Source organism: Xenopus tropicalis, chromosome 1 (assembly GCF_000004195.4).
Source record: "Xenopus tropicalis strain Nigerian chromosome 1, UCB_Xtro_10.0, whole genome shotgun sequence".
NCBI classification, from domain to species: domain Eukaryota; kingdom Metazoa; phylum Chordata; class Amphibia; order Anura; family Pipidae; genus Xenopus; species Xenopus tropicalis.
In genome coordinates, this window is record NC_030677.2 from 85,342,041 (window position 1) to 85,354,620 (window position 12,580).

At 39.8% G+C, this 12,580-nt stretch overlaps 1 protein-coding gene across 9 annotated transcripts in view; it reads left to right on the forward strand.

The window, feature by feature from the left end:
- sec31a (SEC31 homolog A, COPII coat complex component) overlaps positions 1 to 12,580 on the forward strand; it is a 66,690-nt gene that overhangs the window by 2,239 nt on the left and 51,871 nt on the right. For all 9 annotated transcript variants that reach the window (XM_012960801.3, XM_012960803.3, XM_018092797.2 and 6 more), the window contains 6 exon segments: positions 4,555 to 4,634; positions 6,464 to 6,587; positions 6,939 to 7,137; positions 9,302 to 9,397; positions 12,141 to 12,281; positions 12,414 to 12,556. In XM_012960801.3, the coding sequence (XP_012816255.1) occupies positions 4,556 to 4,634; positions 6,464 to 6,587; positions 6,939 to 7,137; positions 9,302 to 9,397; positions 12,141 to 12,281; positions 12,414 to 12,556 (782 nt within the window). In that variant the 5' untranslated portion in view covers position 4,555.

Below are 12,580 nucleotides of genomic sequence, written 5' to 3' on the forward strand. Positions count from 1 at the left end.
GCTTATTTTTCTATTCATCTTCCAGTCTCTCATTCAATTTGCCTTGTTCCTAAGGTAAATAAGACCCTAGCAGTAAGAACTAAGTTATTTCAATGAGCTTCTAACTCGTGTCTCTTCCTGCCTCTCCACTATCTCCACTTAGATGTCCCAACGTTACCTTAAATTAAACCTCTCTAAGACTGAATTAGTTCTCTTTCCGCCATCCAACGCCCACATTGTTCCTGAGGTATCTATAAAGGTTACAAATTCTACCATCACCCCATCAATCCTTGATTCTGCCCTGTCCTTCTCTCCTCATATCTAGTCACTTATCAAATCATGTCATTTTCACCCAAGAAATATTTCCAAAATACGATCATGTATCACCCAAGATGCTGTCAAAATTCTTATTCACTCTTATAATATCTCGCCTGGACTACTGTAACTCCCTATTAATTGGCCTTCCCCCCTCTCCAGTCCATAATGAATACTGCTGCCAGGCTCATACACCTCTCCAACCACTCCTCCTCTGCCATGCCACTCTGCCAATCTCTGCACTGGCTTCCCCTACCATCCAGAATAAAATTCAAACTAATGACTCTCACATTTAAAGCAGTTCATAACTCTGCCCCACCCTACATCTCTGAACTTTTCTCTAGATACCATCCAACCTGCTTGTTACGCTCCTCTACTGACCTGCTCCTCAACTCCTCTCTCATTCCCTCCTCACACACTCGCATTCAAGACTTTGCAAGGGCTGCCCCCCTTCTCTGGAATTCGCTCCCACAATCTGTCAGACTTTCTCCCAATATCTCTGCCTTCAAGAGATCTCTAAAACGCACTTATTTAGAGTAGCTTACCCTAATCTAGTTTAACATAACCTCAGTGTGCTGCTAAAAGCAATAACCTGTGCCACATCTCTCACCTTGCTTAACTCTTATCTTGCCCATTCCCACACCTTGGGTCTCAACCTTTTCTCCTTGGGCAGGGCTCTCTTCACCTCTTGTATCGGTTATTGATATGTTATTCTGTATGTCCAATGTATGAAACCCACTTATTGTACATCGCTGCAGAACATGTTGGTGCTTTATAAATAAATGTTAATAATAATAATATTGTCTCCCCATGTAAAAGTCAGAGCTCTCTTCACTACACTGAACAGCATAGACCACATTACTTTTCATGTGCTTTGGTGTGGGGTCTTTAGGGTGCACCAACTTTTGTCTCAGGAGAATTTTCAACAAATGTTGCATTCCTGTGTTTTTCAATCCCAGCAACACTCTGAGACAAAAGTTGGTGCACCCTAAAGACCCTACACCAATGTAGTGAAAACGCCGGGGAATTCCCTACCAGTCATTTGAACTGAAGAAGCCACTCAGATAAGTGGTGAAGTGTTTTCAAGAAAAAAATTCACAAAAGTCCAGTTGTTTTAGACTTAATTCTACTAGGTACTGTATTCTTGAACTAAAAGTCCCACTTCTTTTCATTGTGGGTGGTGCTTAGATTCTCTGGAAATCAGAGAGACATAAGGGCTGTGACAGACGGGGAGATTAGTCGGCGTGCGACAAATCTCCCTTGTCGCGGGAAGACGAATCCCCCCGAAATGCCATCCTAAATCGCTGAAGTTTCCTCTCAAGCCAACTTCTGCGACTTTAGGAAATCGCAGTGCCGCGTATGCCATCCCACCGGCGATTTACATTCTCGCTGGTGGGATGGCATTTTGGGGAGATTAGTCGCCCGCGACAAGGGAGATTTGTCGCGCGGCGACTAATCTCCCCGTCTGTCACAGCCATAAAGAGTAAATGGGGTGTGGTACACAAAGACTATCATGGTTTGCTTTTTTTCCCAGCTTCTGTCCCACTTTAAATGTGAGGCTAAAGGAAAAATTTGCCTTCTTCCTATTCATTCCTATGGGATTTTAAGAAGCGTATTTATCAATGGGTAAAAATTATTATTCACTGTTTAATAAATACACTTCTAGAAAGACATTTTTGTGCTTTTGAGACTTAAGCACTTAAAAAAGCACTTAAGCGCATAAGGCAGCTGATTCGTAAAGTTCCCCTCGGCCTGATTAGAATCATTCAGATTTACCCAGGTTTCTAACCAGACAGCTTTATTTGATGTATACTTAAATACAAAGTATTAAATAGTAGCTAATGCATCATAAAAGCTTGTAACATAGTAAGTTGGGTTGAAAAAAGACATACGTCCATCACGTTCAACCATAATGACTATATATAACCTGCCTAACTTCTAGTTGATCCAGAGGAAGGCAAAAAACCCCATCTGAAGCCTCTCTAATTTTCCGCAGAGGGGAAAAAATTCCTTCTTGGCTCCAAGATGGCAATCGGACCAGTCCCTGGATCAACTTGTACTCGCATAACCCTGTATTCCCTCACTTGCTAAGAAGCCATCCAGCCCCTTCTTAAAGCTATATAATGTATCAGCCAGTACGACTGATTCGGGGAGGGAATTCCACAACAGCTCTCACAATAAAAAATCCTTCCCGAATATTTAAATGGAACCTCCCTTCTTCTAAACGTAGTGGGTGCCCTCGTGTCCGTTGGAAGGACCTACTGGTAAATAAAACATTAGAAAGGTTATTATATGATCCCCTTATTTATTTATACATAGTTATCATGTCACCTCTTAAGCGCCTTTTCTCCAGTGTAAACAGACCCAACTTGGCCAGTCTTTCTTCATAACTGAGACTTTCCATACCCTTTACCAGCTTAGTTGCCCTTCTCTGGACCCTCTCTAGCTCAATAATGTCCCGTTTGAGCACTGGAGACCAAAACTGTACAGCATATTCTAGATGGGACCTTACCAGCACTCTGTAAAGGGAAAGAATAACCCCCTCCTCACATGAATCTATACCCCTTTTAATACAGCTCAAAACCTTGTTTGCCCTTGCAGCTGCTGCCTGGCTTTGCTTGCTACACCCAAGTTTATTATCTACAAGGACTCCAAGGTCCTTCTCCATTATGGATTTGCCTAGTGCAGTCCCATTAAGGGTATACAGGGCTTGCATATTTTTACATCCCAGGTGCATGACCTTACATTTATCCACATCAAATCTCATCTGCCACTTAGCTGCCCAGATTGCCAGTTGGTCAAGATCCTGCTGCAGGGATGTCACATCCTGGATAGAATTGACTGGTCTGCAGAGTTTTGTGTCATCTGCAAACACTGATACATTACTCATAATACCCTCCCCTAGGTCATTTATGAACAAATTAAACAAAAGTGGACCCAGTACAGAACCCTGAAGGACCCCACTGAGAACCTTATTCCAAGTAGAGAATGTACCATTAACAACCACCCTCTGTACCCGATCCTGTAGCCAGTTTTCTATCCATGTGCAACTGACTTCACTAAGACCAATAGACCTTAGCTTAGAAAGCTAATGCGTTTCTCTGTCCTTAAGAAAAGTCTGTGCTTTTTTGGGCTATTGTGCTGTGACAGAGAGCCAAAAATTATTTACTTTTTCTGCAGCTTTCAAGATTGGAAGTTAAACTGTTGTCTGGTTGCTAGAAGGTAATTACCTCAGCAACCAGGGACAGTTATGAAGCAGAAATGTTATGAAGCAGAAATGTAAAATGAAGAGAGAGGGATAAAACCAAAGCTTGTCAGTTTTGTACGTATTTCAGCCAGCAGAGAAGAACCCAAACCTGTATCTGTTGCCTCCAGTTGACTTGACAGTTTGGGGAACTGATTCCACAAGACCGGATTCAGTGTAATCTGATTCCACAAGGCCTTTTTTGTTGCTACTTGCTGTGGATCATTTTTTGCTATCATGATATAGAAATATCATGAGCAGTGTTCCCTTCTTGAGTAAACAAGGAAAATTAAGCAATTTCATGTTTGGTCCTTACGAGGTAGATAATTAGACTACCAGTAAACAAATACCTCCTCCCTACATAATGGACTCCTGCTAACAAAACCGTTACAACAACTTTTAACTCTTGAAATAGCAAATAGTTCAGTTAAAAGGTTTGACCTCAAGTTGAACAATGCAGCATTCTTCCCCTTTAGGACTCTGGCACACGGGGAGATTAAGTCGCCCGCGACAAATCTCCCTGTTCGTGGGCAACCAATCTCCCCGAAATGCCATCCCACTGGCGAAAATGTAAATCGCCGGTGGGATGGCATTTTGGGGAGATTGGTTGCCCGCGAACAGGGAGATTTGTCACGGCCGACTAATCTCCCCGTGTGCCAGAGCCCTTAAGGTAACATTTAAAATAGGTTAAACCTTACACAAAATATTTCTATATTTCATAGCTAATGTGTAATCACCCTTAAAGGGCCAGTAACCTCTCCTTTGATGACCAAACCCCTGAAATATAAAACCTGTTTTTGCTTGTTCAGGGCTGACCTTTGTCTGGCACTTTGAGTTTTACCTGTGGCGTAGGCGAAGAGCAGGCTGCAGCTTACATGTTGGCATTTGGAGGTCACAGCTAGCAATTTACTTTGTCCTTGATACTACCGCAGCCTCTTATTGTTTACATGAAAAGTAAAAAAAAAAAAAGTTCTTGCTTCTTGAGTATTTTTTTAAAACCTTATTCCTTTATTTAGAATGAAGCTCAAAGAGATTGATCGTACAGCAATGCAAGCGTGGAGCCATTCTCAGTATCACCCTATATATCTTGCAACAGGTAAGTTACCCATCTACTAATCATATTAGAACATGAACAAAATCAGGAAAAAGGCTTTATTCTTTGTTACTGAATTTGAAACCCCCTTGGGCAGAGCTGCCCAACTGGAGGCCCACAAGTCGGATGTGGCCCTTTCAAATGATTGTTATGGTCCCCAGTCTGCTAAAAGGCTCCACAAACCTTATTGTATGATATCATCACTTTAAATTAGTTTGGCTCTTGAACATGCTACAGTATATGAGAAATTATCAGCTGCTACATATAATAAGTAAGACAGCACTGCCCTAGGGGAACAAGGTGCCAGTGGTTTAAAAAATAAAAATAGAATGATTTTAATTGGATTACTAAAATGTTTTACCAAATACATTAATAATAATTCCAAATTGCTACTGTATAAACAGTCTAATGTACCAATGCTGGCCATTAGCCTCATGCTTTTATATGGTCATGAAACTCCTCTGTGACTTATAATTTCTCTATATCTTACAACATGAGCTACATTATTTACTATGTTTTATAGAGAATAAAGTACCCCCTTTTACAAAAGGCTGATGGCCAAGTGCTTTTATACCAGTCATGGAACTCCAAAAGGGATTTCTAAAATCCTAATTTTTCAACAGTGTGCGCTTTATTATTATAATAAGCAAGTTTCTGTGTCATGACAAATTACATCACTAATCACCAATTATAACTAATGGTATCCCTAAGTACTGTTTTTAAGGATATTATTTTCAGAATATTCATGGCACTTGTGTAATCTCTATACATGCCTCAAAATACACACAGACAGTGGTATTGGATATATTGTGAGATTTTTTTTTCACGCATGTACTGAACACCTTAATAAATATACATACAAATGCCAAATATTTCTATATTTCATAGCTATAGTGAAATCGCCTCTTAAGGGCCTGGAACCTCTCCTTCAAAATTTCTAAAACCAGAAATATAAGCTTTTCTATGCCAGATCATGGAGGAAGGGTGGCGAAAAAAATATTAGCTAGTTCTCTCTGGGATGCCTTGGTGCCTCTGCCGTGTTCAGCCACCCTTACTCTATTGTAAGCCAGCGTACATGCTCCCAATTTCTGCTTCCGTATGTCTGCCCATAAAGAGTGACAGGATATGTTGGACTCCCTATGTCTTTAGATTAGCCTAACTCCTCCACTTTTACAGCATACCATCACAAATCTTTGTAGGCACTGTGGGAAAGTTATTTGATTGTGCATGCCTAATGTTAATAGCATACCAGGTGAACTTTTGGCCAGCGGATAAATGCAGGCTGAGAATCCACCCCTATGGCTCCAGGTACAGGCACATCATCAGTTAGGAGCACTGTTGGCCTGGGTGAAGGCACATGGAGTTGATTTCGGTGTGAAAACACTTGAGTATGCATTTTTGTGCCGAACTCTGCTCCGTGTGCCTGAACCCAGGGCTGACTCTGTGTCTTCGGGAACAGGTATATCAGAAAGCAGTTAAGAGCCTAGGGGTGGATTCTTGACTACGCTTACCTGCAGGCAGGGAATTTGCCTGGTATGGCCTTCAGTGTGCATTGTTTCGTTCTGTGCACGACCATTGAAGGACCCTTCCCCCAATCCAGCAGCAGGAGCAGGCATGCTTTCAATATATTTGAATTCCCTGAAGTAATGGGTACTGAGTCCTGTCACCAACTGTTTACAGTACATATTGCAGGTGTTGGCTTATCCAACAATTTCTGTTCAGCGGACTAGGAACCAAATGGAGGATAGCGGCACAAATAGTTGTAAATGCCATGTGTGCCATAAGCCAACTATTTGTGATATTCTTTTAATTATTTTTTTTTCTCCTCCTAGGAACATCGGCTCAACAACTTGATGCAACTTTTAGCACAAATGCTTCCCTGGAGATATTTGAATTGGACTTGGCAGATCCTTCAATGGATATGAAGTCATGTGCCACATTTTCATCCACACACAGGTATCAATATGGGAAGAAACTAAAATACAGTTCTGCCAGTTATGCTTGCTCATTCTTTTAGTGGGGGTTTGGGGGTGTGTCATGCCTGAGTAAACATTATAGCTCTATTCTCTTATACTGTTGTTTTGAACTTATTGTTTCCAAGGGAATGAGTAAGAAATTTTTCCAGATGATTATGCTACAAAACTGCAGGTTATTTTAACTAATTTTTCAACAGAGCTGTGAGCCCATAGAACAAAAGGTCCACTTATAACAGAAAACATGCATTTGTAGACATGCTATGTAGTGTAGAAATTCTGTATTCATGTAGATCTTGCTATGGGGTCATTGGTTATTTTATATTCTTTGCAGGTACCATAAACTAATTTGGGGTCCACACAGAACGGCATCTAATGGCAGTGCTTCTGGAGTCCTTATTGCTGGAGGAGAAAATGGAAATGTGATTCTTTATGACCCAGCAAAGATCATCGAAGGAGACCGTGAAGTTGTCATCGCTCAGCAAGACAAGCACACAGGACCAGTGCGAGCCCTGGATGTAAACTCATTCCAGGTTAGATCTATCCCACTGTCTCTTCATTTGAATATCTGAATGAAGTGCAAGGAATTCTGTGAGCCGTTGTGTGTGTTTGGTACTTATACACAGTTTGTATAAGTACTGTCCTGTTTCTACATTCTATCGTTCCTACTTGATAAGGAGACTACTGATGTGACACATGATTTGCCAGCAAATTTGTCTGCTTTTAGGGTAATGGTACACAGGGCTTGTTATGAGCCTTGTTAAAGCACAGATGACAAAACTCCCTAAATACCCTGCCAGTGCCAAATATTGAAATCAATGCAGATAAGTCAAATCGCATAATCCTTCAATACTACATGAGATGGCATTCTTGAACGATTATGCAATTTTACTGTTTTTACTTGCAGCAATTCAGTGTTCATCAATGGAAAGTTATATCAGATATGTTGTCATTTAAAAGGATACTGTCATGAGTTTTATGGTACATATATACTTTTTATTTCTAAATTACACAGTTTACATAGCAAATAATTCACTCTACCATTTAAAATTGTATTCTTGAACCAACAAATGTATTTTTTTATTTTTTTATTTATTTATTTTTAGTTGTATTATTGTGCTACACATTAGAACTGCTTTCAGGTAGCCTATTGTTTTTTCTGCCCCCATGTAAATGGAAGAGTCACAAGTCGGATTTGGATTTATTACTATTAAGTGCTATTCTGATATCTACTGGGAGCTGCTGTCTTGCTACCATCCCAATGTTCTGCTGGTTGGCTGCTGAGGGGAAGGGAGGGGAGTGATATCACTTCAACTTGCAGCTCAGCAGTAAAGTGTGACGGAAGTTTATCAGCGCACAGGTCACACTGCTGTGGCACCCTGTAAAATAAAGAATATGGCTAGACTGTGTAATTTCAAAATTATATAGAAAGAAATCTTATTTTCTTTAATATAAATGCATACATCAGAAATCTAATTTTTACGGCATAAAAATGCAGCTGATTTGCAAGCCATCTCCTGAACATTCCAATGTCAAGTAAGTATTGTTTTATGGAAATTTCTGACAAGAATAGGTCAAAAACTCCCAACACTACCAAGTTGCAATGCTTTCCTAAAGTTTATTGGATTTTTTTGTTTTTTTTTTTAATTTCAAAAATTTTGGAAAAATGACCTCAAAGCTTTCTATTTACAGCATCTTATCTCCTACGTATAATTAGGTGATAGATTAAACATTCTAGGTATGAATGTGAGGGGTCCACTGAACGGTTTGATGCTACATTCTTAGGTACACCAATGCATGTAGAGGCCCCAAAATGAAACTACCCCCATATGATCCATCATTTTTGTCATTTCAGCTACTACAAAATAAACACATTTATGGCATTTTATGTGGGGTAAAGCCAAGAGTTAGTTCATCCCAGAAGGCCATATAGTTTTGGAAAGTACACACGCTCAAATCATAAATGGGTAAATATTTTTCAACTCCAAACTACCACACAGCAAAGGTTTCTTAAAGGTACCAAGATCAAACATCCTTAATATGAATGCCAGATGTCATCTAATCCATTTGATGAACAATGTGCATAGGTTTATCAAGCTACATGGTAATTGAGACCCCAAAATGTACCTTGTACATACTAACCCCTGTAAAAAGTACATTAACCCCTGAAAGCCAAATACTTTTGGAAAGTACACATTCTGGTGAATCCAAAATGAGTAAATGTTTGTTTCTACTCTAAACAATCAACTACAAAGCTTCACTGAAGTTTCTTACATCCAAAGATAGATCACCCTAATTATAATTACCAGGGACCTACTGAACAGTTTGATATTTACTAAGCATAGATTTATCAAAGTGTGTTGCCTGTAGGGTACCAGCTCAGCTTCTGCAAACAAAGCACCTTGCCTGCTTATTACAGTGTATTTATTGACATTGGAGACAGACATCACTGGTAATGTTGCCCATACTATTATCCCATTTTTCATTGTTGGCTCCTCAATAAGGTTTTGGCAGTACTTGGCTGTGCAGCTTTTGCACATCATTTAAGGTTTGACTGCATAACTCCTGCAAGCAACCATTAAGGTTGCCAAAGGTTGCGTCCCCCTGCCTTAAGTATTTAGCTTTTGCCCTTACAAGTTAAAAAACAGTTCTTTTGATAGATGGAGGTTTTATTTACTTTTCTCTCTATTTTTATAGACAAATCTTGTAGCATCGGGTGCGAATGAGTCTGAAATATATATCTGGGACCTTAATAACTTTGCTGTTCCAATGACGCCGGGTGCTAAATCTCAGGTAATACACTAATGTTTATGGTTGTAATTCTTCTATTGCTATGCACTCTAATTTACTTTAGAAGCATGTTGTTTATCCCCTGGCCCAATGGTTTCTCTGCGGGCAGAGAGAAGCTAATGCACTCACATCCACTCCTTTGTGTATCTGCACTGACAGGCAAGGCGTTGGCCTGTTTGCAGATACACAGCAGGATTTTGGTGCTAAAATGTGGAAGTATGCAGTTTTGCATTAAAATTGCACAGAGGTCGATGCCGTGTCATTGGAGCTATACAAGCAGATGAGAGCATAACGGCTTCCTACATCCTGCAGAAAAAATGCAGGTGAAGAGAAAGCTGAGGTACAGCGCCTTTTGTGCCCTGGACCTTTTAAATAGCATGGATTGACCTAGTGTTTTTAAATTATCCTTGAAGTGTGTGTGTGTATGTATATATATATATATATATATATATATATATATATGTGTGTTTATATATGTTTACAAGTTTGTAATTGTTTTTCAGTTATTTGTATTTATAATTGCTATTAGAAGCAGTGTCTGCCTGTCCTTTCTATTCTCTGCCCTGGTGGCTCAGACTGCTGAAACATTGTAACACAAGGCAGCAGACTGACAGACCTGCCTTGCTGGAGAAGCAAGACCTTTGCAACATTGTTTAAAATGTAACAACCAAGAGTTTAGCAAATGCAGCTTTCAATTACATTTACAAATAACGTTTAAAGCACTACAAATTTTTAATTATTTCATATTGGAAAGTTGCTTAGAATTATGTTTTCTTTCATTATGCAAAAAATTATTTTTGGGGTTGACATGCCCTTTAAGTGTTTTAAATGGAGTGGTTGTAAGTATTTTTGCATAGCCTATGATTACATCCCTTTTGGACAAAGCGTGTTGGGCTGATTTTAAAGGAGAAAGAAAGGTAAAAACTAAGTAAGAAAGGTCTATGTAAATACAGCCATAAGCACTCACAGAAACACTGCACTGAGTTCTCTGTTAAAAGATTTGTTGTGTCTGTTTTCCTGTGCCAGAGACCTGCAGCTCTCAGCTCTCTACCCTCTCCTGCTCCCCCCTCCCTCAAAATGCTAAGAACTCCCTCCCCCCCTTAGGAATGTGGATCTGTGTCAATCAGCAGGAAGCTGACTCATAGTCTAACTAACTGAGCATGTAAACTGGTCCTCTTCTTGGTGCAGGAGTGAGGCATTATGGGAACTTTCTTTACACAGCTCAGCTTTTTTTCTTCCTGTTTGGCTTCTGATCATCTGAACGGGAGAAATATGGGGAGACTTAAGGGCATTATTGAGAGAACTGAAGGTATGCCTGCAGCTTGAGATTAACTCCTTATTAGCCTTTCCTTCTACTTTAATGTTCAGTTTGGAATGAAGGATCTTTTAACTACAGCCCGGTTTGCAATCCATTTACGGATAAAAATTGTAACTTTCTGAAGTTATTTTTCTTAAATTCTGGAGAAGTGAAATCTGAATTCTACTGTAGATGAATAAAAGGTAAAATTACTAATTATCTGGTGTTACACATTATTTTCATATGTAAATTAGACCATTTTCCAGATTCCATTTTTCTTTCTAAACCACAGTTTTACTATTCATTATGATTGATATAACTGAATTAATTTGAAGAGAAAATATACCCTGTTTTTTGACATGAGCTCAATCACTTGGGTTTAGCTAGAAAAGGTACATAAACACTGTCTGAATAAACGGGATTTTTTTTTTTTCCCCCCACAAACATACCGATCCCACAGATTGTAAGACACCATGATACTCTAAGCTACTTTCCAAGATTCCTTAGGGCAGTGGCAGATGGGGAGAAACCAGTTTTGGGGTGGTTAGTATCCATTCCCACTGGACATCAAGGAGAGCACCCACCTTGCCCTCCCAGGCCTTGCGTGCACTGAGTTCTGGGTCTATATGCTGAGGTTTGTACAATTGTTTGTGGGCTGGTATTAGTAGGGTGTCTACTATTGGAGAATTGGCTACTGTGATGTTGGAACGAGCTGATTGAGAAGTGAGGGCCCTTGACAGTTTATAGTGTGTTAGCGTGGGAGGGAGTTGCCTGTTGTCACATAGTTGTTGCAGGGGTATGACTTGGTCATCGGCTGGTATTTTTAAATGCTTTTATAATGGGTATGGATGTGTATGGATGTTTAACTTGAAAAGGACTTTTATTATACAGCTTTTTATGCCTGGTTGACAGGTCCACTTTAAGGCGACTTTGGGAAATCGTAGTGACACGTTTTCCATCCCAATGGTGATTTACATTCTTGGCGGTGGGATGGCATTACGGGGAGATTAGTCGCTGCGGCAAAGAAGATTTGTCGCAGGGTGATTAATCTCCCCGCCTGCCACTGGCACATGGAGATTAGTCGATACCACAGACAACTAATCTTCCTAAAATGCTTCAGGTGACTTTGTGAAAAATGAAGTGCTGTATATGTTATCGCACTAGGAATTTACTTTATTGCTGGTGGGAAAGCATTCACAGGAGAATAGTCACCTGTGGTAGGAAAGTTATTTTGCAGTTGACTTATTTTTATGATGGACTCTGGTCTTTTTTCAACCTGATGTAATTAAGTTCAACCCTTCCAAGTAAACCCACACACAAATCTATACTTACCTATCTATAAACTCAGATATGTCTGTGTAAAAAAAAAAAAAAAAAAAAAAAATCTGACAGGTCAGATAGCGTTTGTGCACCTTTTGATGTTAAAATGTATGTATTTTTTGCCTACAGCCACTGGAAGATATCGGCTGTATTGCCTGGAACCGACAGGTCCAACACATTCTTGCCTCTGCCAGCCCCAGTGGACGGGCTACAGTGTGGGATCTCAGGAAAAATGAACCAATACTAAAAGTCAGCGACCACAGCAATAGGGTAACATACAGCTAATGATTTAAACAAGAATATAATTTATTTGTTTACCTTTCTTACTTATACTATAATAGTAATTCTTGTTATTTATAAAAGGTAAAATTCGACTTATGTTTCCAAATCCTAATTATACAGATGCACTGCTCTGGCATGGCCTGGCATCCAGATGTTGCCACCCAGATGGTCCTTTCTTCAGAAGATGATCGCTTGCCTGTAATACAGATGTGGGACCTCCGATTTGCCTCCTCTCCTCTGCGTGTTATTGAGAGCCACACCAGGTGTGCATGAGTTTACTTTGTTTA